General features: G+C 41.4%; 2 protein-coding genes across 2 annotated transcripts; one reads left to right on the top strand and one right to left on the bottom strand.

The window, feature by feature from the left end:
• mapk8ip2 (mitogen-activated protein kinase 8 interacting protein 2) lies at positions 1-26507 on the top strand. The gene is made up of 14 exons (XM_040131992.1): positions 1-65; positions 12243-12348; positions 18650-18889; positions 19008-19086; positions 19708-19911; positions 20241-22446; positions 22716-22924; positions 23840-23915; positions 24591-24763; positions 24862-24971; positions 25086-25208; positions 25658-25728; positions 25821-25919; positions 26405-26507. Exons 1-14 carry the CDS (start codon positions 1-3, stop codon positions 26475-26477), a joined length of 3834 nt encoding a protein of 1277 aa, XP_039987926.1. The 3' UTR covers positions 26478-26507.
• LOC120792717 (gastricsin-like) lies at positions 6696-10334 on the bottom strand. The gene is made up of 9 exons (XM_040131993.1): positions 10275-10334; positions 10022-10163; positions 9768-9885; positions 9290-9408; positions 8567-8766; positions 8298-8414; positions 8031-8178; positions 7743-7841; positions 6696-7590 (listed from the first exon to the last, which is right to left on the bottom strand). The coding sequence occupies exons 1-9, from the start codon at positions 10328-10330 to the stop codon at positions 7435-7437; spliced, it is 1155 nt and encodes a 384-aa protein (XP_039987927.1). The 5' UTR covers positions 10331-10334; the 3' UTR covers positions 6696-7434.
• Positions 26508-26606: the final 99 nt, after the last annotated feature.

Below are 26606 nucleotides of genomic sequence, written 5' to 3' on the forward strand. Positions count from 1 at the left end.
ATGGCGGACAGGGCTGAGATGTTTTCCCTATCCACTTTCCATTCCCTCTCTCCTCCCGGCTGCAGGTAAGAGCTTAGACGTAGAGCGGCAGTGGAGGGATGATGGAGGCGATGCGCGAGGTTGAGGAGAGAAGGACACTAAAGACGAGAAACATCCTTATCCGTTTTGTTTTGATGACTGCAGTAAAACGCACATTCCGAGCCTGGGTAGAAATAGATATTTTGAGTAACCTGCCAGGCCTGCCACTGCCTCCTTGCGCGCCTATAGGTGCTGCAGCTGAACGGTGCTGCTTGTTTTTGTTTTGGAGCTGATGTGTTTGATGACGACAGCTGTTTCTTTTTTTTTCTTTTTTTTCACGAGACAACTGTTATATTCTGTCCCTGAAAAGTGTGCAGAAGGGTAAGTGGTAAAATAGGTGGCAAATGACCGATCTGTAGCTGTCGCGACAGTCACCCGCTTTGCGCATTCTCTGTGTGAGGCCCACGCCCTGTTGAGTCCAACCCAGGCAAGGGCATGTTGCTGAACAATGATTTACGGAAGTCCTACTGATATTGATGCTGTTTCAAACGCCTCTAGCGTGACCTCTGCGACACACAATATGAAAAATCTGCTGGCGTTTTCTTCACGCCTGGGCACCATTGCGTGTGGGATTCTACCGGCAGTTACCAGGGATTAATAACTTGTGCAGAATCAGTGCCAGAGCTACATTATCCTCTCTTGTTGCTATTATAGGTTAGAAGACATGACATGGGGTTCTTTTAGGTAAAACACTTTGGTGGGGTTTGGCTGAAATTGTGTGGAGGCTGCTGCAGTATTCAGATCTGCCGTTGCCTGGAGGCATAGTCGAGGAATATTTTGTGGAAATATGACAGATGTCATTGTATTTTTACGCTGGTTTGATTTCCATATGCAATAATCTCATGCCAACTGTTCCTGCTGCAAAGCCTTCCTCTCTGTTAACCACATACAGAGGAGCAAATCCTATATAGGCTACTCGACCACAAAAACAATCACAAAAAGCTTTGCAGCTATATATACAGTAACTTTAACTCACCCACACAGATTGTAGGAAGAGGATAAGTGAGGAAATGGATAGTGGAGGCTCTCAGCAACAATGCATTTCATTGTCCCTGTGTTTGCCTCCACATGTCCCATGTCATACATAGTGCAATCACATTAGCAAGTCAGCTCCCAGTGGATTTTTTTTATACACAACAGACGCTCATGCAGGATTTAGTTACATACTGCAGCTTCATCTCATGAGCGGATCATATTAGATCAATAGACCTGATTTTTCTCACATGACTACCAGTGACCTTAGTTAAGAACACTTTGGCCATTACATCAACATTTTGAATTTACAGCCCTGGCAAACAGCCTGAGCTAGCTAATCTTAGTTGTACCAGAGGAATAATGGGTACAGGTCTTTCTTTATGCACACATTTGACCTGCTTATACATTGTGTCAGTTACTCCAAATGTGCTTAATGTCTTTGCCGTTCCGTTAACTTCTCGATCGAAATAAAGCCAGCGTTACAGACCTCTGAAGAAATGTGAAGAATCCCTCTTGAGTGTGTCACTCTATTATTTGAATGGGGTGGAGAGTGACCAGTTTCACCCAATTATTTTCAGTTAGCTTTGTGTGCTTTCAAAAGTACGCAAGCAATTTTCTATTAATTTTGGGTCAGCTGTGGATAATCAGTTTTAGACAGCGAAATACCAATAAATCTGATTGATGAAATATTAGTTTTTTGGAGCATATGGGGATAAAAACTGTATTTGTAGAATTGTTTTTTGGTAAAATTGCATACATTTGTTCATTTGATTGTGTACGTCCATGTTTTTCTTACTGTTTCTGTGTGTATGTTTGTGTGTTATGTCTCTTACTCTGTGTCTTTTGTGTGAGAGTGATTCATGGATGAAACCGCCGGTGTTGTGACGGTGCGGTACAGTAATCTGCTTTACGTAACCTTAACACTCTTTCCAATGGGCAACATAATCCGTAAGAGAGCCTGTCTTTCTCCCCAAAGCACCAAATATTTATGATAGACTATAATTTCTCCTGCACTGAGGGAGTGCCCTCTCCTGGGAATACAAACTTTAAAAGATACATACTGTGTGACTCTGTACAGATAAAATACAGTTTGCTAATCATTCAATATAGAGGGCATTTCTTTTATGTTGCTAAGAGAATATGTGAATATATTTCTTCCATCATAAATTCGTTGACATGGTTCCATGGTGGTGAACTTAGTCAATGGGTATAGAAGTGTATGGTGCTCAATTTTACTCAATTTTTCCATCAAGGCATCAGCTTACAGAAATATTTATGTGGAAATGAACTCCATCCAGGTAACCCAGCGTTTTTTCAGCAAGCCTAATCCCTGCTGTGGTTTGCTGAAACCCAAAACAACAACGCTGACATATTAAAATGTGGGACTCATAGACTACCAACAACCAATACTAGAATTCATTGATTAAATTTTATGAAAGGATTTGTGTGTGCTGTCTTTGGTTGATTCGCTGAGGTAGCAGTCCTAATGCAGCCTGGTGGGAGGTCTTTTTTTTTTTTTTTTTTGGTTGTTAGGCTGTGAATTTGTAGGAGGGTTTACCGGGCTCCATTTTGGATCCAGTTTGAAGAAGATCTGAGTTCTACAATGCATTTACTGACAGCTTATCTCTTGTATTTTGAATGTACAAAACTTTCACAGTGATTTATTTTTAGTGAAATAATTTACATAGTATGTGATCTACAGTACCTGACAAAACCTGAGCTTTGGTTCTTTGAATGCTAGTCCTTATATTTTATTTATTCTTAAACATAAGTTATTTATAAATCTTTGCAGTTACAACTGAGGAAAGCTAAACCTAGCCCAAATGAATTCTACTTGAGTTGAAATTATTAGTCAATTAAACAATTAGTCAATCGACACAAAATACATCAGCAATTATTTAGATAATTGATTCATCATTTAAGTAATTTTTAAGCAAAAATGTGCTAATTCCAGCACAAATGTGAGTATTTTCTGGGTTTTGACTTCAAAATTTCCAGTAAGCATCTTTCTGATTTCCTCCCTCTAGCCGTATCCCTGTGAGTCTGTGACTGTGTTTGGTAGTCGATGTTCCACTTTTGCCTTCCAACTCTTTGAAGGCTGTTGGAGAAGGCGGAGGGGAGGGAGGTGGGTGGTGGTGGGTATGGTTACCATGGGGTAAGAGGCTTATCAAATACAGATTCATTTTAGCTTAAGCGTTCCATCGCTGCCTCCCCCCCTTCTGTCATCCTACCTCTCTCTCATGGTGTTTTTGTATTTCCTCTCTCTCTCACTCTGTGTACAACCACCACTTGCCATGTTTTCGCCTGTCAATCTTCACAGTGGCTGCTGCCATAGCTTTGTTTTTCCACTTAACCATAATTAGTCATATTTATGCAGTCCATGAGATTTGATTCCCATCAATATGATGCCAGTGAATATTTCCCATCTATCGGCAGCATTCAGTTTACATCTGATGATTCATTAATCCAAATCCAGCCAAATCTTAAAATCCTCCCAGCAAACGGGTTCATCATCTGCGCCTTTGGTTCAAAAATGCCTTGATCTTCAGGTTTGGATCGGACAAAGACAACAGAGAGTGCTTCATTAGGTTAAATGCGTGACTCATCTGTGTGTGTGTGTGTGTGCACTTGAGTGTGTTTGTGTGTGGGTGCGTACATTACTGGAGACTGAGGGTGGGTGAAAAGCCTGGGAAATTGATCTCGTTAATGAGTCAGTGGCAACCAGATCAAATGTCCTTGTCTTTTAAAGATGATGTCACCATGAAGCAGGTGCTGGTGGTTAAAAGGCAGCTTAATTACATCAGCGACCTCATCGCCGCTCGCCCTCTGTATCTATATCTATTTTAATATTGAGTGTCTTTTTCATTTCTTCTCAGGTTAAAAGCCTGAGAAGAAATGAAAATTTCCCTTTCTGTCTCATTTCATTTTTTGATTATGGACATCTGCTGTTGTGCTATTTATACATATATGGCAATTTTATAGGCATTTACATCATATTCCTTTTATATGAATTGGGGTTATTTAAAGAATAGCTATATAATATCTGGATCATAAACTGGATTGGGGATGCAACCAATCATTAATTTAATTATCGATTAGTCTACAGATAATTTTCTCCATGGGTCTTTAAAACATCAGAAAATAGTGAAAAATTGACGTCCCTATTTCCAGAATCCAAGTTGACATCTTGTCAACTTGTTTTTTCCGACCGAGAGTCCAAAACCCAAAGAGAATGATTTCACTATAATGTAAGACAAGGAAAAACACCAAAATTCTCACATTTCAGAAACAGGAACCATCAAATGTTGGGCTTAATTGATTGAAAATTTACTTAAACTGTTGATCAATTATGAAATTGATATATTTGCTCTAAATTGATTAATCATTGCAGCTGTAAAATTAATGATTGTATAGATGCTCTTCCATATAATAAAGCAATACAATTGTTAAAGTAAAAGGCAGCTTTACTCAATGAGACAGTTGTGTAATCTTGCACTTTTGAACTTGTGATAGAGAAATAATTGTTAGAACAAATGTGGGATGGAGAGATTGTCTGAATCTGAGAGGGAGAAAATGAAAAGAAGGAGCAAGACCTGAAGACAGATAGAGGTTGAAGCAAAACCCTCACTGGTGGGCTAAATCTGGGTGTGCCATTGCAGCAAAATGACCAGCATCAGTGAATAGTAATTTTGTGCTGACTTGTTTTCTTGTGGTAGGATTCTCATTTTGCTTAGCATGTGACAATTCAGCACAGATGGAGACAGATCCAGGGCTTTTTTCCTGCATGATCTCAGAGAGTGATATCATGATGTTTCTCTCTCCAGCTCTAAATCCTCAGCTTAAAATCATCAATATTAAGAAAGATCACAAGCAGAGGTGGACTGGATGCAATGGACGTCACAGTGCAGTGTCAGATAGGCAGCAAGCAGTACACAGTATGGTGTGACAGGTGCACTGCACGGTCACATGGATGCTGTCTAAACACTAAGCAGAAACATGGATATGTACTGTCAACACTGCAGTAGTGGCTGCATCTCACTATCTGATATAGATTCTAAAATTGAAATAATACAAAAATATTCCTGAAAAGGACAGAGTATCTCCGATAAGAGAAAATAAGAACAGAGGAGAACAGGGAACTGATAGATTAGGTTGCCATGAAGAAGTGTAAGTGCTTATAGGCATGAGGTTCACCTAAGACGCTTGTACTTGTATGTTGGTGTGTTTGTGTGCGGCCGGGATCAGTCGCTGGTTTCGCTCTTCAAGGAGAGGACGGAGTATCTGTCAGGGCCAGGCATTATTCTGTGTCTGCAGCTTTTCACTGACACACATTCCTTAGGTATTGCAGTTTAGGGGAAATGGGGCCACACTCTGTAGTGACATACATTGCAGAGCTACAGGAGAACTCCAACACTGAGCAGATGAGCGCACAAACGAAATGGAATCTGGAAATACGGTAGAATAGGAAGCAATGGATGATACCAGAAAAGGCATTGGAAAAAGGAAATGAAAAACAGATGACAGATAGAGTAAATTCATCCAAATTACAAAGAAAATGTAAGTATTTCTAGTGGTCTGTAGCCATGCTAATAGTTTTGGTTGTCTCTATCCAGGTTTTGATATATCCATCTCCACTCCAATACGGTGGAAGGGAATGGAATTTTGTTAATGATGCTCACAATACTGAAAACTGACATCTGTGATAATTAACAACAGGAGCATCTCTTTCCAGAAACAGGGCCACTGTTACTGTGGATAATTCACACTTTTTCAGTGTGAACAGTTGTCACTGACACTATTGTACCCAAGAAATAATCTTGTGTAGACATTGAGACAGTGTGTTCTGTGGTATTATCCAGAGAGACAGGGACATTGTACTTGGGTGAACTGACTCTTTAAATCTGCAACACTATGTTTAAGTAAATCATCACCACATCCATTCTGGGACATTAGTAAAATTAGTTTTGAAATGAGACCATCACAAACAACATTAGAAGCCTCAATAGCCTGTACTGCAAATTTTACATAGAGTGGCAGTAGGTAAGATTTCACAGGAAACCTGTTGCATTGCATTGCTTCTTGTTCACATGAAAAATTGCTTCTTCACATGAAACAAAGATTTTTGTTTCACTTGTGCTTTTTGAATTCACATTTCTATTTGCCTAGTTAAAGGATTCTTCCTCCCAACTTGTTCACCTCAACTCTTTTGATTGTCTCCTGTATCCTTGAGTTTCTCTAACCCCTCATCCAAACACCAAAGATGGGACTTGGTTCCATTTGTGTGGTGGTGACAAACTGCCTTGGATACAGCGGCGCTGATGTGATTTTCCATTGTGAATCACACACCCACACAAACACAGATTCCCTGAAGGCCCATATGGGCGAGGACCTCATTAGTGACTTTCTTTCTCCAGGTTTGGTTAAGACAGGCAAGAGCCTGTCATGGATACATACATAGATTTTTCTTTTCCACATGTGGAAAAGTTTTGAGGTCCTAGTCACACGCACAGACCACACTCAGGCTGGGAGGTATCTGTCATTTTGTGCCACATGATATATACACTGCAATGACACCAGTGGCAACTCGACTCCAGTATGGTACACTATAAAAAAATTTTAATACTTGGCAGAAAATAGAAAGTAGAAAGTTTGCTTTTTCATGACAACTCTTGTGTAACTGATACATAAGATAAATGTATCCTGATTGAATCACATTTTACGTAGTAGTTTTGAGTGTACCTGAACAGCTAATGACCAATCACAGGTGCTCTGCTGATAGTGCCTTGTTGACAGATGCAACATGAGACATGTGTTGGTTTGTTTGTCGGTTCATTCGTCAGCAGGCTTACAGAAAAAGTTCTGAACTGATTCGTACCAAATTTGGTGGAGGGATGGGGAATGGGCCAGAGAAGAACCCATTATATTTTGGGACATATCCGGATTATTTATGATAAATTTGAATTTTTTCCTCTGAGGTCTGGTGTTTTTTGTTTGACATTGGCCTTGGCAGAGGTCTGCACTCTACTGAGTGACATTCTAGTTTATTATTGCATTTGTCAGATTCTGTGGATGTTGGAACAGAGCATGTGCTGTTACGATAATGACGGCTCATCTAAGAAGATGAAATGTTAAAGCACTCGCAGAAATTTTTTTCACCTTTCACCTTTATTGTGCTTAAGAATGATGCAATGCATGATGATACAGTTACAAATATGAACTTGAAATTAAACCCATATTGTCGAAACAACTTCTCAGTGCAGATATTTGAGCAGATGTTGAATGTACCAAAGCCTCAGTTTCTTAGCAGTGTTAGAGTGGACTCAAACTTAGTCATTATTATCTGATCAGGTTTATGGTCCGGTTAGGTTACACCAATACCACTTAGATGGCTTCAGCAAAGCCGACACGGTTGTTGGTGCGGTCAAAGATGGAGTAGTACTCTCTGAGGAACACATCCCCAAGGATCCACATGGGCTGGCCATCATCCGAGGGTAGGTACGTTGGGGTGATGTTCACTACGCAGTACTGGTCTCCATGCTGGTTTTAATGGGAGGTAGAGAATGGAAATTTGCATATCATTGCATTTACACCCATAAATTAAAAAAAAAAAAAAAATGTGGGATATACATAAAGGGTATATGAACCAACACAGATACATGCTTATGCAAAGGATGTATATAATAACTTACCTGGCCGATGTAAGCATAAGGAGGCAGAGGGAGGGAAACGCCGTTGATAACAAAGATGAGAGTTGGCAAGTTGTTGACCTGGCTGCAGTCCACCATATACTGGAGATCAAGACAACAGAGAGATACCAGTTTAGAGGTTTGATGTACAGGTAGGTTTTGTGACTTTGAATGTGCAGCTTATGGACAGAGGATGGCTGAAGAATAATAATAGTGGTTTACTCTCTGATTGCTTCAGCTTCGTGTGAGTAAGAGGGTCTGACTGCCTGCCTGTCTGTCCATCTGTCTTACCATTCCATACTGGTCCTCTTCAGCCCCAATGGCCTGCATGATGTAGCCCAGAATCTGGCTTGGAGCTGTCAGCATGGAGGTTCCAGTGTCCACAACGGCCTGGCAGCCTTGAGCGCAGAAGTTGGTCTCGCTACCACCGATCTTGAATCTTTGGGGCAGAACACATGCCAACTGTTTTTTCTTGCACTCCTATCAGAACACTAAATACTATAACAATCAGAAGATCATTTGACATTTCATGTTGGTAGTAAGTTGAAAAGCACAGACCCTTGAATGCCGATCTGCCAGTACGACTCAGAGCTGACAGGGGCCCAGTAGATCTGGCCCCGGTACCTGTAGCTGTCCACTCCTCCGAAAGAGAGCTCACTGCCCTGCTCTCCTCCCCTAAACCAGACAACCAAGACTTAGCTGCAAGGTCTTCTTATTGAGAAAATTTGTTTAGTGGCAGTAGTGTGGATATATGGCAGTAACAGCTGTGGCAGTATGTTCTATATGTGAATACATTTTAATCAATAAAAGTCTAGTGTCAGTTTTACCTAGACAGGTAGAAGGTGAATAGGTTGGTATTCAGCAGGTTTTGAGACATCATGTTGTCCATGACAGGGGTCTCTCCTCCAGCTGAGATAGAGGGGTAGGCCAGGCCAAGGATGCCGTCAAACTTGGCCACCACAAAGTTATCACCAGGCTCGTCTGTGCTCAGACCGATCTCTTGGTTACGAATCACAATCCCACCAACCTATGGATGCAAAACCAACAAATATGATGAAAAAGACACAAATCATAAACTGTATTTATACAAATTCAAAGTATATTCTAGTGAAGACAAGGATGACTGTAGACAGCAACATAAATAAATGAATGGGGTAGACCTCTGTTGATTCAACTGCAGTACCAAATGATTCCAATTGTTCTAATTCTACTGCCCTGAGTGCCCTCTGTACAGAAATCACTATATTTTCTGGTCTTTTCCCTAATTTAGTATTTAATACACACATAAAGCAGAAGACTGCTGCACTGATCTTTGTGTGTTGCCCCTATCGAGCATGATGCAACTCTGACCAGACATTGGTCAGGGATACTTTTTCTGTGAAGCAACACATATTGAGGTGATACTGAAAATGCCTGCACTCTGGTCTCAGTACCTATGACTCAGTCCAGTCTAGTCTGCCAAAAGTGAATAAAAAAAATGATGGTGACTACTCAAACACTAGTGTTTTGTTAAACTGATTTAATTGGTTTGTTTGATGGGTGTGACTCACATTGACAGTGTCATATCCAAAGACTCCATAAAGGCTTCCAGCTCCGTAGGGCAGGTAGAAGGACTGATCCTTGGCAACGAAGGTGGAGGACTGCTTGGGATTGAATTTTTTGTGGGTGTCTGTAAATGGTATAGATCTGGATTATCTCTGCAGCCATTTCCACAAACACATCCTTACTCCTTGCAGAGCCTTTTGACGTACCGGTAATTCATTTGATTATAGAAATCATGAGCAGTTGCTGATGCTTCCCAGAGACCAGAAATGCTAGGTGGCATGCCTGTAATTGCACTAAAAACCTAAATCCCATGTGTGTACAATATGTAATCTCTTTGAAACAAGCTGACAAACTGCAAGCTCTGTATGCTTAGCTTATATCAGCTTTAAGTCCTCTGGAGAAGTTCTTCACATGCAAATACACTCTGAAGAGCGTGACAGATGTGGGATTTTTGAAGTGTAGGGCCTGTTGGTTTGTACTCACTGCAGGCCTTAGTGTTACAGTAGACGGAGTCCACCCACAGGTTGGAGGAGCCAGTGTCAAACAGCACCTGGAAGGACTTGGGGGGTGTTCCAATGCTGATGGGTCCATAGTAGGTGGTCTGGGCAACACATTGTTTGGAGTTGAAGAAAGAGAGAAGCAGAGTAAAAGAAAATACAAACCCATCAGTCAGTTACTGCTTTGATCAAAATGTTGCATACAGTATGTAAAAGTGGCTTTAACAAAGGTTTTCTTACATCAGCATAGTTGTTGATGTACATGTTGGCAGAGCCAGCAAACTCAGTGTGCTTGTACTTGAGAAGGGGATCCTCGTAAGGTATGCGAATCCCTCTATTTTTCAGGGCCTGACGCACTGACATATGCTTCTGCAGAGGGACCCTGAGGAAGGAGGAAGCAAAAACATTCACTTTCAGTCACTTTAGAAGTGGACCTTAAAGTTAAAATTGTTTTATGCCAGAATTAAGAAATACAGAGAAGTAGTTTCCTTACTTAACAAGTCCCTCAGTGAGCACCACACAGACCAGAACAGCAACAAGGCACTTCATGATCCCTCCTGCAATCGTAGATGGATACAAATCGGCTTGGATCTGAACAGGCTTTATATACACCTGTTTGGTCCCATATCAGCCAGACTGTTATCAAAAGTTCAGTTGTATCAGTTCAGACAGGGTGACCCTTAGAGTCTGTTTCTTTGAAACTACGTATTTAATTTGTTTATCTAACATTCTAAGCTCCACAAACAGTGCCAAAAAAAACCTCCTAAATAAACATAAAATGAAACAATGATATTCTAAAATGTTATTCAATTCAGTAAAAACGATGGAATAATCTAATGGTGACAATGAATAACTCATCTGGTTATTTAAATTTGACATTTTAAGTAACGTACTTGAATTTTATTTAATGTACCATGATCATAAAACTACCATTGGTAAAAATTGCTTATTCTACGTGAAATCAGTGAAATATATAGGAATCACTTGTGTATTTCAAATTAAAAATCTCACAAGAAGTATGATAAATGCGTCTGCCTTCATTCCTTGTCTTTTAAGAAACTGATGCTGAGTACTGAGCTATGACTTTGCATTACATTTACTCATTTGAGTGAGGGACAACACTAAAGCTTCAAGTTTTCTTCAAGTTTGTATCATGAATTAATTTATACCATTTCTAATTAGAACTTTCTGTTGCTTTCCCCAAAATTATCTGAATTTTCTTGTAAATCCTCAAGATGCCACTTTAGTACAGTTTTATCTGATCAGATATACATATCAATAGCAAGGTCAAGCTTAGTTAGCATAGTTTGTTGGCAACTGTAGTTTTATGCACATGGAAAAGAACGTGTTATATCTAAGCTTCAGTATCAGCAGCACATTAACCACACAACTTTATCAAAATGTTTTTGTGCTGTTCAGGTTATCATACTATCACTATTGTTTAATTTTGATAGCTGTTTTTCCTCTGATAAAATAAAGACTGGATGTTTTCAGTCCTTTTTTTAAAAAACATATAATTAATTATAGTACATATATAGTATAATGAAAAAATATTTTACTTGATTTTATTCTTTGTGTTTTGTAATTCATATCTCCATTATGTCCTTTCCCCTGTATTTTCTGTCAGATGCACTTTGTTGTAAATTAAAGCAGACCAGTAGCATGGGCACACTCTGATTACTGTGACTTTTTCATCACCTCCCTTTGTTTCACTTCTAGATGCATCAGCACATCCTCATTTGCTCCATTGGGACCAATGACATTGTGTAGACAGGACCCCTATATGAATGTGTGATGTAAGCTTGCATCCATATGTAATACGTGGAATGTCCTTTTTCTTAGTAGGAAAAGCTGCAATGCAGCATTTCCCTCAACATATTGCAAGCCAACTGCTGTAGACTGACTAATGGGGGACTAATGGGGAAAAGATGAGATAGAGCCTAATCAAGAAAACTTGCAATGCCATGGATCATTACAGAGACACATACACTTCCCTGCTGTAGTGTGCTGGTGCTGTAAATGGAAGTTGAGAAACTCTGGTGGACTCTGGTCCACCTCTGTTTATAACATCTCACAGCTCATAAATATATATGATAAAATTCAGCTAACTTCATTTGAAATACTGACATTTCATTTCAGTACTTTGTGTGTTGCTGCTTTTTAATAAGCACCACTCACATGTGTCACACTCTGTTAGTGTGGACTGTTATAATGGAAGAGAAAATAGAGGGCGTGGGTATTTGCATGGCTGCCTGTGTCCAGTATATGAGACTGAAACCCAGATAGAGCGTGACAGGCCATGAGTTAGAATGGATTTCCCTTAGGACAGGGCTCAGTGTGTGGGCATAAGTCAGTGAGAAATTCCCCTCTGGAGCTTTCACTAATCAAACAGGCATATTGCAGATATCAGTGTTTTCTTTCATGACATGTAGTGAATATACTGTCTCTCGTGTATTTCCAGGCCAGCCCACGACATCAGTCTTGAGGAGTTTGATGATGAAGATCTCTCTGAAATAACAGATGACTGTGGGATTGGACTCAACTATGACTCTGATCCATATGAGAAGGTGAGGCTCTTTGTTTTTTATGTTGTTCCATTTATTGATATATTACCCTTGCTTTGTGTCCCCAATATGTAAACACACAATTGCATCATGTCTGCATTCATAGGAAGAAAATTATAAATATAAAACAGAAAAAGTCTTTTCACTGCTTGCAAACGGCTGTTGTATGACTTACAAAAATTAAATTATCTATAATCCTCTGTTTGCTTAATTATTTGGACTGAACAACTTACTTATGTAATGTGACAACTTACAGTATCATACTTGATTAAATACAACGTGAAGGTGATACAAGTAGAAAAATGGTAAGCACAATAACAAGAAAAAATATGAATATGGGAAAGAATGATAGTCTGACCTGGTTTTTATAGATACTTAGCGCTGAGAACTGCTTATTTGCATATGGCTATCTTCTGCACCTCTGCAGCTTCGGATTTTTTATGTACAGGCTACCTGGCTTACCAGCATTGCAATCTTTACTGTAATGCCCATAAGCCCCAGATATCCATATTATAATACTAGGGACAAGATGAGTAATATTCATGGCTGTGTTTAACAGGAAGACTCTCCTGAAGCACTCTCCATGTACTCTGGTCATCATACAGATCAGCATCAAACACCATACATACTGGATTTGAGCAAACAGAATGAACTCACTAAACTTCTCGGAATATAATAGAAATTCTAAGCAGGACTTCCGCTAAGTATCCTAATCAAGCGACTGGGTTATGAAGTATATGCAAATAATTGAGTCATTAGCTGTATCATCATACATGTCTAACCAACTTATACCTTAATTACACAGTTTCTAAGAACTATTGTCTCATACCCCTTCTCTCTCTCTCTTTCTCTCTCTCTCCATCCTGTTGGGTGTAAATGTTTTATGCTGGTGGCGTGGAGCCGCAGCTGCAGCAGAGGGTGGGTGACCCAGTGCAGTTTGCTGCTATGCAGAGACAACCTCCCTCCCTCCCATATGTCTTCCCTTCCCTCCCTGCTATGCAGAGTGTTGCTCGGAGACAGAGCTCAGATTCGCTCCTCCCTTATTCTCTGCCACCTCTCCTCTCCCTCCCCGGAAAGCTTTCTTTCCCTGACTTTCTCCCTCTCTCTGTTTTGCTCTTCTATGCCGAGGTGATTTAGCTCAGGGATGGTGGGTTCTGAGGGTTAAGCTCTCCATATAAATCTATTCTAGATATTTTACTTCCTTCAGTTTAATCCGGCAACAAAACACATTATGGTTAGCTAGCGAAGCCCTCCTGTAACAAAGCTCTTTTTGCGTAGCATGTGAGAAGAACTCCTGAGAGAGAGACTTTAAAGAGTGGATTTTTTTTGCGTCTCATGCCAGAGAGGTCATACAGTAGTAAACCATGCATCAGTGCCCTCTATCTCCTCTCTGCCTCCCACATCCAGTCACACACACGCGCACGCTCACACACACACACACACACACACACACACACACACAACATACACACACACACACACACATACACATACATCAGACACATCAGCAGAGGCCCTGACTGTTCATTTCACAAACGACAAAGCACAGTGCAGAGAGAGTGTCGGTCCTTGTTACGTTTTATCATTGCCCAGAGGCAGTCATCTTGCTGACATTGGATGGATAGGACACACACCCAGTTGCCCTGCTAGTGTGTTTTTGCATGTCTAAACAACAGAGAAAGAAAGGCGAGACAGAGAATTTCATGTGGAGGGTATTTCACATGGTATTTGATTTTGCCTGCACCAGTAGGGTTTGTGACACTTTGTCAGCTCATCAGCAGCAGCAGTCCCTCCCTCCTGCACATCACTCTGCTGATGAAGAGAGAGGCTTTTAGTTTTTACGTCAGTATGATTCAGTCATATTGGGCAGCATGTCTTTGATGTTTTGGAGGAACGGCCAATCTAAACAGTGAGATTATCCTCAAGCCCCAATCCCCAGCTCTGTTTAATTCCAATTTGTAATGGGGTTCAGGTCTTAATCTGCAAAACCCTTTAGATCAGAATTTAGCCTTTGTGAAAGCAGGACACACATACATGTGAACAAAACCAAATAGGCACACACACGATGCCTTAAAATAGCTTATTCTGGCATCTGAAGCTGAAGGCAGGCGATTGAAGATCATTCATATGGGGTCGTTATCATTGTCTGATTTTCTGTCTCTATGGAAATGGTCATTTCTGGCCAAATGCCAAAAGCAGTTTCGACTCAGGCTGTCCTTTCCTACTGTCTTTGAAAGCACTGAGGATTAAGTTTGACAATGTGTTTTCGAGCGTGTGATTTGTTTTTTTGTTTTTCCTTGACCTTTATTTTTTTTAACCCAGCATTTAAACATAACAAGCAGAGAGACCACAACAGAGGGAGTCCCTCCCTTTCCTGTCTCTGAATCTTTCCTATGACTCTATCTCTCTCTCTCTCTCTCTCACACACACACACACACACACACACACACACACACACACACACACACACACACACACACACACACACACACACACACACACACACACACACACACACACACACACATACACATACTGCTGCTTATGCCTCATCTTGCCTCTGATGCTTCACTTCCTGTCTCTCTAATATCTATCTCTGTCTCTCTAGAGCCCTGTTTGAATACCTGGAGCACATGCATAATTCAGTATGTGACAGAGCAATGGTGTCTGTGTCAGCTGTGGCATTACTCTTATTTTGAAAAAAAATTGAAATTTACAGAAAGAATGATAGAAGGGGGGGCATCACTCGCTACGTGGTCTCCATTAATGGGATACTAATAAACATCTGTCGTACATTCTGGCATAAAGCTAACCCACATTACAAGTGGGCACACATGTACCCACAGACACAATTAATAGTATCGTACAAACAAAATAAATGTAGAGATATTGTGCAGTGGTGGTGATTATGTACTGTAGGCATATACTTGCTTCCTTTCTTATGTGTTTATATCAATCAAGATGTGACCTAAATGCAAAAAACATGAATGTCATAAATAAGAATCATCATCTTCTTTCTGTTCTTTGACTGTACTGCCAGAGTAATCTACAAAAGCATTACTCCTAATGAGTTTGCAGGTGTATATGGAGCCCAACGATGCACCAGTGAATGTGTAGCTGATGAATTTATGCACTGAATAGACAGCGTCCAAAATTTAAAAAAAGAAAAACCCCAGCTGAACAACTGACTGCAACATGATCTCATTCAAGGCACTGAGGATCATGCAACTCCAGCACATCTACACTAACTGAGCAGCTCTGCTTTCATAGTCAATCAACAATCAGTCGGCGGGGAGGCTAGGCATCACTAGCTTTTTTGTTTCCTGTTGACCCACTGCTTGTTAGATCTTAAAACAACACTTAATTCTCAGTTTCCACTTCTTTTCTCTGAGGTTTATGATTCCCTGGCATCCTCTTCATTCACAAGGCCATGCCATTGAGGGTTCTGTCCTCGGTCACTTTCATCTATACAGTGCTGCCTCCGTCAGCCGGTCAGTTCATTAAGCAAGATGGCCCTGAAGTTCAGCCAGAAGCCTCTGCCCTCTCCACTGCTGAGGGCAGTGTTGTATAGTGGAACTGCCATCTCACAGTCAGTAGGCATAGAATTAGCCATGCTGAACAAGCCTGTGGTCTGCTAATTAGGGTTCGAGAGCTGCTCTGCCTTCATCTTTGTTTCGTTACAATGATATCTCTTTGCAAACTGATCAGCAAGCAGAGACACTGACCTATTGAGCATCTGTTGAAGAGCAGAAATGACAGTATAAATGACCTGTTTAAAATATATACATAGAAATAATACATAGGGTTGTTTATAACTCTGGATCGGTAAAGTTTGTATGGATTTGAGTTTACCTGTGTATGATACAAGGAGTACCATTCTGCCTATAGACTAATTTAATTTACATTAAATACACTTGTGCTCTCTGTTGCTTGTTGGTGTTTAAGAGAGTTAAATTCGCTCACGGCGCCTCCGCTGCCAGCAGGAAAGCATGCTTGCATAAGTCTGCTGGGTGACAGAGGAGGGACAGTCACGTGGCTGGATGGGATGCCCTTGGGAACCGGAGACCATGGGCATTGATTCTTGCCAACACACAACTCTTATTTATAGTACTCTGTGTTTCTTTAAGCCTGCCTTCCTGTCTGTCAATTTGCCTCGCAAAAGGATGTCTCCTGACAGCGCGGATTACTGGCATTTTCCTAGCCCCGCAAAGATTTGTAGGTCAAACATCATACCCAGTGATGGATTATAATGGGTTAGTGTGGGTAAAATGCATTGTGAATCTTTACGGTAGGTTGTGGACTGAAAATGCATATATAGTTACAAATAATTATCTATTGCCCCAACACACGACTCTTTGCAAAAATATTTCTTCACAGCTAAATCACAGAAAATATAGATATGTTAATTACTTATAAGTGTGCATATTCATGCATACTCTCAGGATAATAGATTGAGTGTTGATTTCTGTTGCTGTGGCATAAAGTGGATGCACCAGGCGTCAGCAGAATTGTGTGTGGTGGATGGGTGAGAAGGTGAGCTTTAATTCCATTAAAAAGTGGCAGAGAAAGGCAGAGAAACTGCAGCGCTGCTCAAACTTCAAACCAGATAAATCAATCCCGGGGTGTGCATTGTCACATAAATTCAAAGTAGAGGCGAGATGTTCAGAAAAAAAATAAACCACAAATGTTTGTGGTGGTGACCGTACAGTCTATCGATGGAAATGATGATGTAGCAGCTTTTATCAATATTATTACAAGCAACACTCAATGCCTCAGGTTCATCAGGGAGAGATGATGTTTAGATGATGTTGTGATGTCACTTTTATCAGTTTATAGTAGATTCTTTGTAGGGATGAATGTAGGTGAGAGGTCTTCAATACTGTTCAGGGTAATTTTTACATTAAAACAACTGGTTAAACATTATTATAAAGTAGTTAAATCAAACAATTCCACATCACAGCTATATGAGCATCTGTGCCTTGTCACAGACTGTGCAAGAGTCGAATCTATCTCCTCTTCTTCAGTGTTTAGCAAACAGTGTGAGGTGTTTGTCTATAATCTACTGTACTTCATAGATGTCGCATCAACATACCTTGTATCTGGCAAACGTAAAAGCTACACGGCAACACACACATGCTTATGGAGGTGTGGTCTATTAAACTTCAAAATCATTTAGTGCACCACTTTCCGGTAAACCATCTGAAACCTGAGAGATGTTGGATTGATCCACTCCCATTTCATTGCCTGTCCCTGCGTTCTTCTTTCTTTGTTCTTCACACACAGACACACACACACGCACACACACACACACACACACACACACACACACACACACACACACACACACACACACACACACACACACACACACACACACACATACACACACAAACACACGCACACATGCAAACACTATCCCTCCCTCCTTCCTTCTCCTTTCCTCTTCTGAACAGCCCATCCTCAAGACAGCTACATTATTCTACTCTCTGCAGGATTTGTGCTTGTTCCTTTCGTATTTGGTGACTTAATTGTTCCCACCTTTTCACCTCTACACAGCAGGGAGTTAATGCTGCTGATGCTGAAGGCTGCACTTTGCTTCTCTGTCTTACGCACACACACACACACACACACACACACACACACACACACACACACACACACACACACGCACACACACACACACACACACACACACACACAGCAGGGAGGCAGTGCTGCTGATGCTTAAGGCTGCATTTAGCTTCTCTGTCTTACGCGCATGCACACACACACACACACACACACACACACACACACACACACACACACACACACACACACACAGATACAAACATAAATGTATGGGTTCACACGCACAAGACCTAAGATTGCATAAAGAACATAACAGCATAGTGTACTGTGGCTGTTAACATAAACTCTGTTGCAGAGTTGCCAACCACAGTGATTTGATGTGTGTATATGTGTGTGTTTGTCTGTATTTTACAAATGCACCCTGTGTAATCAAAAACAACGTGTTGCATGCTGTCCATCTGTGCTCTCCTAATTCTTTTCATCTCAGGCTTGTTCTTGGCAAAACCTTTAAATGAAAAAGGAAGTAGTATACAGTGGATGGAAGGTAGCAGCTTTTTTGCCTTTGTGTTTGCTCACTACATAATAGTTTCCTTCTGCTGTCAGAACAGAATATGCTTTAATTAGTGCGTCTATCCTCTGAAATATGCTCAGTCTGTTTAAAAATATAGCATTCTTTACTTTATCCTGCGGCCCCGTGACTAACTCTGTCTCTCTGTTTCTTTTCTTGGGTCAGGATTCTCTCATTCTGGAGAAGAATGACATGCACCACCCAGTCTGCTCCTTCCAGGATGACTTCCAAGAGTTTGAGATGATTGACGACGAAGATGAGGATGATGAGGAGGAAGAGGAAGAGGATGAAGAGGTTGACCCCGATGCGCCCCCATCCCCCTCTACCACCCCTCCTCTCTCCCCAACTCTTGGTACTCTAAAGAGCAGACCCACCACTCTGAACCTCACTACTGCTGTGTCGCAGGTAAGCAGACTGAAGCTGTGGTCCTAAACACACATTTAACACTGATTTTACACAGTGTTTAGTCTTCATAATAGTTACATACAAGCTTGTGAAATACCTTCCTCTCTCTTCTTATTAGGATTCTCTGAATAACAACAGCAGTCTGTCCCCAAAGAAGGGAACCTGGCAGGACTCCTTACGCAACCCTGTCTCACAGGGTAAGTACATGGTTAGGTATCAATAATAAATCAAGTCATGGATATGTTTTCATTTGTATTTTTATTCATTTGTCTGTCCTCTACACATGATATTTCACACAAGATGGTCCTATTTTTATTTTGGTAAAATAAATACATTGTTGTGTTAGTATTCAAGAGTTTTCAGTACAACAACAGCACCAACATCAAATTTATAATATAATATAATATAATATAATATAATATAATATAATATAATATAATATAATATAATATAATATAATATAATATAATATAATATAATATAATATAATATAATGCCCTACATATATAAAATAAAATAATGAAACTCACAGATGCTGTGTATCTTAAAAAATGATAATGACTGTTTCAAGTGAGGCACCAAAATTACAAATAAGCATAAATTACAATTAACATAAAATAATAACCTGTTTTGTGTTTATGAAATTGCCAAGACAGTGAAAACACATCAAATTACATTTGACAGTATTTAAATTTCTTGACCTTACCTTAAGGTTTTTCATTTGTGTAGTAATTATCCGACATAGGCCAGTTATTGTTGCCTTCAAATGAAGATCGGTTATTATAAATTATCATTTACAATATATACTCTACCTCTAGGCCATCTGTCTCCAACCCACTTGTGTCTGGAGGATAGCAGCCATGTGACAGGCCAGTGCCCAGGCTCTCCAGTTTCCCAAGCACCAGGGTCTCAGAGCAAAGGTACTCCAACAAAACAGGCAGGGGAGGGTGGGAACCCCCAATCCCCTCACAGGCCCCTCCTCTGCGACATGGAGGGCAACAGGCGGGAAAGGCCCGAATACGGTAACAAGAAGGCCAGCCCAGCAAGCTTGGAACTCATTCCATTAACATCAGTGTCGTGTTGTGAAATGAAGTGATGTGACGTGAATTTGAATTGTTGAGTGACACAAAAGTTCAGCAAAACATTGTCATGTTGACTCTTACAAATCAGTTTGCACCAGGGCATCAAATTAGTGTCTTACTAATTAAGAAGAGTTTGCTGAACTTGCTCATCCCTCATCCTTTTTTTAACCTGCACCTTGTAACGCTCTTCATTCATTATTCCTAATATTCTTTTTTTAGCTTTGCTCTTGTCCAAGTTGCTCTTTCTCCACACCTTTTTTTCTTTGCAGGCTCATTTGGTCAACATAAGTCCCACCCATGCTCTGGTGATGTCACTGAGCCAAAAGCTGACCCTTCAATCCAGACAACCAGAGTGCCCTCTGTAGATGAGCACTCTCAGTGCTCGGACACAGAGGTTGACCATGACCTCAACAGTGACCACAATCACAAACATTCAAACCGGCGTGCCACTGACACCTACACAATCACCAGCGAGTCAGGTATGGAGCCAGAGAATGACCCAGACCCAGACGGAACCAGTCGCTGCTTGTCATCAACTGCACCCATGGGAGCCAATGATGGTGCCGACACACCCTTGTCTGATGAGGAGCTGGATAAGGACTTTGAAGTGGAGTTTATGTGTAAGGAGACCTACGATATGGTGTGTAAGGAGAATCAGTCATCATATGTTGAATTCCCCTCCATTGAACCCTCTGAGCTCGCCTCCTTCTCCAGCTATGTGTCCTCCAGCCGCTCAGATGCTCTCGACCAGTCCAACAGTTCAGATGCTCCAGCAACTTCTGCCAGGGAGGTAGTAGTTAACGACTCCACCTCTCCATCCTCAGATCCAGGGATAGCAGATATGAACCAGCGGGGTTACATAACTTCAGACCAGGACAAGGATCTCAGCTCTCCAGGCTCTGACTCTGACATTGAAGGGGAGCTGGAGGCAGCGTTTGCCTGTGGAGGTCCTGTAGTTTCCAACATGATCTCTTCTATCTCAGAGACAGAGCTGGACCTTACCAGTGACGACAGTAGCAGTGGACGCTCATCTCATCTCACCAACTCCATTGAGGAGGCCAGCTCGCCTACATCGGACCAGGAACTGGACCCAGATACAGAGTTAGAGCAGGACAGTGGTATCGTTGGACTGAAAACGTCTTTACTTCTGGGCAAGCCTGATCCAATAAAAGAAGGGTCTCCTCTGCCATCTCCTTCCCCTGTACCCTCACCCACTATTGCTACGCCATCCCCTGTTGACTCACCCATCTTACCCCCTGAGCCTTATGATGATGGTCAAGCTTTGATGGGGCTGCAGAATGTGGATGATGAGCAGTCCTGCGAGCACCAGGCTGACCCAGATGAGACTCTGCCGCCAGCCCAATGCTGTGAGGACAGTCTGTCCAGACAGATGGTGCTCCAGATAGAACCAGACCACAGCCTAGAGAGCTTCAAACGTTCCTTCTACCTGCCAGTGGGACCCAGGCTAATGCCTAGTGCAGATGAATACGATGGAACAAGTGAGGGAGACTCAGAATCAGAAAGTGAAGACGAACTGAGTGAGAATTCAGACTCACCCTGGCTGCTCAGCAATTTGGTCAACAGGATGATCTCAGAGGGCTCGTACCCAATAAGCTGTCCTGAGGAGTGTTTCAAGAGGAAGGTGTCTGTGTCAGACACAATCTCACCATCCTCAGACATTGGAGAGGGAGATGGTTTCAATGATGAGGACAGAGAAAATAAAGCAGGGATGGAGGGATCAGAGGAAATAGAGAAGGAAAGGAGTGCGGAGTCTTTAAAAGAAGGAGCAGTGATAAGTCCCTGTCTCTATATGAACAACCCTACTGGTGACACCATAACTCCTCTGATTTTAGAGCGCGTTGCAAACAACGGGAGGGGAACCACGGATTTCAACTCTTTGTATGCCACTAAAGACTCTGAGAAGAACTCCACAGACAAACCACTGAAGAATGGCAGGAGACAGGAAGAAGATGAAGAGCCCAATAATGACTTGATGATGCTGGAGGGGAGGAAGGATCTGGACTCACCAAGCCTCAGTGAGAGTGTGGTCAGCGACAAGGATGAAGGTCGAGAGACAGAGCCCAGGCCAACAAGCAATTCCTCAGCTTCTCTTGAGCGTATCACCGACGCCAAACACAGCCTGACACTGGACATCCCCACTGCCCAGACCAACCGCTGTTTCAGCCTTACGTACTCCACAGACAATGACGATGAGGAGGACGATGGGGACTCTTATCCATTCCTGGGTGGCTTGAGGAAGCAGTCCTACAGGGGTAGTGACTTGGAGCTTGACAGTTCACCACCCATTGATGCTAGTGTGCAAGACCATCCCTCATCTGACCATGACCTCCCACTGTGTGAGAAAGATCTGGCTCTGAGACAACCGAGCGAAGATGATGGACTGGCATATGACTCCATGAAGTACACACTAGTGGTGGATGAAAATACTACACTGGAACTAGTCAGCCTCAGAAGGTATGCTGTGACTAGCTAAGAATATACTGTAACACTCATCTGTGTTCAAATTGAGCAGAGATTATGGAATATTTGCATCATCCTTATAGCGTGTAGATGATAACACACCATTTTTATGTAATTGTAAAACTATTTATTAGAGATAATGTTGCATAATATGAACAGTGGTTGTGTTTATTGTTAAAAGTAAATACTGCCTTTTTTATGGTATTAGTGGCTGTCTACCCTTAAATTGAGATTTGAAATTGGAAAAAATGTTGTCCTCACAGGTGCACCTCTGTTCTGAGTGATGACAGTGAGCTTTCCACGCTATGTGAGGAGGAGCCCTTGGGAACGGCTGAGGTGGGCTACAGTCGAGAGGATGAGGAGGTGAGGCCAGAACTTCTAAGTTCTTCTGAGGACTCCTCCCCCGAGGCTGACCTGCCATTCTCCAAGAAGTTCCTCAACGTGTTCGTCAACAGCACCTCCCGCTCTTCCAGTAAGTCACACACAAGATTATTCTATTTGACATTTTGGGAAATATGTTTATTTTTATTTCTTGCTGAGAGTTGGATGAGAAGATTGATGCCACTCATAATCTGTCAGTTAAGTATGAAACTACAGACACAGTCACAAAGTCACTGCACTGGGCCAAGAAATAGTACAAGCATATATTACCCTGTAACCATGACTTGATTCTTTCACACATAGATTTTTGTTTGTTGGTGTGTTTTGTTTTGTTGTTTATAATGTGTTCTCGCCATTTTCCCCTGCCTCCAGTCTTTATGCTAAGCTAGGATAACTGTATCCTGGCTGTATTTACTGTACAGACATGAGAGTGGCATTGATCTTCTCATTTAACTCTCTTCAAGAAAGTGAATAAGTGTATTTCCCAAAAATGTTGGAGTCCTTTAACTTAAGCCAATGGAAAATACATACCCTACATGTTATAGCCCAGCAGCATTATTGCCAAAATTATCCCTTCATGGTCCTTAGGATGAATATACCGTATCAGGGTTTAACTCATAACTGTCAGCATGATGCATTAACGTTTTCCAAATTTGGCAGGGAGCCCACACAAGACCTATAGAAGGGCTCTGCTTCCCAGTACACCCATCATCAATCAGTGCCCTTGCTTCAAGATTTATATCTCTAATAAAGGGTGATTTGCATAATGAAAGGCTCATTACAAAGGCTCACATTGCCATTTCTTTTTTTGACAAATCCAATTAGCTTTCATTCTGACATCCTCTCAGAAAGTTTACAGGAGAAATGTTCCCTCAACAATAACAGATCAGAGAAAAAAGAAAGAATTCACTATATTTCATTTTCAACATTTAGCTTCCAGTTTCATTTTAAAAAGGTAGTTTTAATGGCTTTAAGCCAGTCTAAGTGGTGTCTGTTTGCCACGTAGGCACAGAATCCTTTGGACTTTTCTCCTGTACCATCAATGGAGAGGAGAGGGACCAGACACACAGGGCAGTCTACAGGTAAGATAATCTAAAGTATACTGTGTCATTTTTAACAATGGGACAACAGTGGGAGCTTTGTGAATTACAGCAAAAACCAAAAAATTATTGTTTTGTTTTTTTTCGTGGATTGTAGAAACAGTATGGTGGAATGAATTCTGAATGTCATTAGCTTTAATTTCCCAATTTTCATTTTGCATCTGGGGGAAAAAAATCCATGTATGGTTAAGCTAAACAATATTTCTTCAAGGCTTCATGGCTTTCAGCTTGCTGTTGGGGTCATGCAGAAATACAGCTACAGCTGAGCTCGAGAGCTGCAGGGTGGCCAGTAATAATCACATCAGCCACCATCTGTGTTTGTATGTGAGATTGAAGGCTACATGCTCCTCCTTTCTATACACATACATGTTGTGTATTTATAATTATGTATTTGCTTTACCACAGTCCTCTTTCAATAATCATGTCTCCACATTTAGAGCTCTTTGTCTCCCTCCACCCACCCCACCATCTTTCTTTGTCAGCTGTTTCATCACTCCTCTCTCTCTGCTCCCCACTGGGAGACTGAAACAGATGCTTCCTTATGAAATGCACCCCAGTCTATAGGATGCACAGCTGCAAGGATACCATGTAAGCACACACTGTTCAACAGAGATGGTTTTCTTTTTTTCCCCTCATCCTCTCTGCTGACCCCTGCAGGTTCATTCCCAGACATGCAGATGAGCTGGAGCTGGATGTGGATGATCCTCTATATGTGGAGGAAGAAGAGGATGACTACTGGTACAGAGGCTATAACATGCGGACAGGGGAGAGGGGCATCTTCCCTGCCTTTTATGCCCATGAGGTCATAGGCCAGTCTAAGGAGTTGTTGGGTGAGTGGAGAGATACACCCACTGTCTTTTTGCCTGTCTCATTACGAATCTCAGAAGAATCACATGTTCTGTATGTATGTCCACATCATACCCTGTAGGAATGAAAAGAAATCCAGCATGGATTGAGACTTTCAGTGTTCAGTTTTTGGGGTCTGTTGAGGTACCTTATCACCAAGGCAATGGTATTCTCTGTGCTGCCATGCAGAAGGTAAGCAAAGTGGAAGAGACAGCAGAACACATGCACAGTCACAAAAATATATACACATACAGTTTGCACCATAAAATCATGTTTTCTTTAACACAACTGTTTTCCGCCCCTTAGATTGCGATATCGAGGAAACGGACGGTACATGTGCGACCTCCTTCTCTGTGTGAGTTGGAGATTAGCTTGCAAGGAGTGAAACTGATAATGAGCCTGGAGGATGAATATGACACCCTCGATGAGGTATCGACAAATTAATGAATGAGCCAATGAACTGCTAACAATCAGTCTTTCTTTTAAAATGTCATAACATTGGATTAATGCTCTATTGATGATTTATCACAACTTGTTGAAATATTGTCGGGTAAACAACCAAGGGATTTTTATTTTCCGAGCAGTCATAGATCAAAGACTGTATGAGTCCTTTGTCCAGCAGGCTGATACCGGCAGGTTGGATTTTTTCAAAAGTAGGGAACAGAGTTTAGCACGACAAATCAAATCTACAATAAAACACAATTATCTTAAGACTGTGAATGCAAACTCGGATAAAAGTAGAATATAGAGGGTGTATGTTATACAGGTTGTAAAGCCCTCGGACACAAATTTGGGGTATAAGCAAAATCTACTTGACTTAACCTGACTTGACTACAACTAATCTTAATCTCTCTCTTTGCATCTCTCGCCATGTTTAGTATGACAGATGTAGTCACTTCTTCCAGATGAAGAACATCTCATTCTGTGGTTGCCATCCGAGGAACAACTGGTAAACAAACACGCAGATCCTCTGCCCTGATATTGCCAGTGTACAGCGTAACATCTGACTGGTTGCATCATATTGTTTTGTTCTCTCTGCAGCTACTTTGGCTTCATCACTAAGCACCCCACACTGAACCGATTTGCTTGCCACGTGTTTGTTTCCCAGGAGTCCATGCGACCTGTAGCAGAGTGTGTTGGGTGAGTCCAAATTACATTGTTATATCAGTTACTCTATATCAAGCATATACCATGGGACAGTGATGTCTTTATACCTTTTTTATAATGCTGGGTTGACATATTTACTCCACTTAAACTGTAAGAGCATTTTTAAATTGGGTGGATCTGAATATTTAAAGATGAAGATGGAGTGAGGGCAGGCAGCAGAGTATGGGTTGGGCTCAACTATTCCATCCTGCTCTCTCTGTGGTACAGACCCAACAACAATGGCAAAACTTATGAAAAACAGTCACGCGCCTTTGATTCAGCAAGAGTTGTCCTGTATTTTCACTAGCGTTATGTTTACCAAGCACTCTTTTTGTTTGTACTACCTGGACATTTCTTAGGAAACAGAACATGACTGTGTAAAATCTGTCACTACACGAAGGATTACTCTGGAAGGCTGTCTTCTAATAGCTGTTGGGCAGATCTTTAGTCATGCTCTCATCTGTCTGTCTTTTCTGCAGACGAGCCTTCCAAGAGTACTACCAGGAACATCTGGAGTACGCCTGCCCCACCGAGGACATCTACCTAGAGTAAGAAGTGTTGCCATGATGACCACCTTCTCCCTCTACAGCTTGTGTATGTTCATCAAGTTTGCCACCAGAGGGCACTGTCAGTGGGGTCTTCTCTCCATTGTAAAATACTCTTTTGTGTCCCTCTAAAACT

Source organism: Xiphias gladius, chromosome 8 (assembly GCF_016859285.1).
Source record: "Xiphias gladius isolate SHS-SW01 ecotype Sanya breed wild chromosome 8, ASM1685928v1, whole genome shotgun sequence".
Classification (NCBI taxonomy): domain Eukaryota; kingdom Metazoa; phylum Chordata; class Actinopteri; order Istiophoriformes; family Xiphiidae; genus Xiphias; species Xiphias gladius.

What these genes read in the sequence shown, in the direction of transcription:
- mapk8ip2 (XM_040131992.1), top strand. Translation starts at nt 1, where the DNA reads ATGGCGGACAGGGCTGAGATGTTTTCCCTATCCACTTTCCATTCCCTC. An exon ending in TCTGTGCTGCCATGCAGAAG is followed by an intron (nt 24,972 to 25,085) that starts GTAAGCAAAGTG and finishes TCCGCCCCTTAG; the next exon opens with ATTGCGATATCGAGGAAACG. An exon ending in TGCCATCCGAGGAACAACTG is followed by an intron (nt 25,729 to 25,820) that starts GTAAACAAACAC and finishes TTCTCTCTGCAG; the next exon opens with CTACTTTGGCTTCATCACTA.
- LOC120792717 (XM_040131993.1), bottom strand. Translation starts at nt 10,330, where the DNA reads ATGAAGTGCCTTGTTGCTGTTCTGGTCTGTGTGGTGCTCACTGAGGGA. An exon ending in CTGTAACACTAAGGCCTGCA is followed by an intron (nt 9,409 to 9,767) that starts GTGAGTACAAAC and finishes TACCATTTACAG; the next exon opens with ACACCCACAAAAAATTCAAT. An exon ending in CTTATGCTTACATCGGCCAG is followed by an intron (nt 7,591 to 7,742) that starts GTAAGTTATTAT and finishes CATTAAAACCAG; the next exon opens with CATGGAGACCAGTACTGCGT.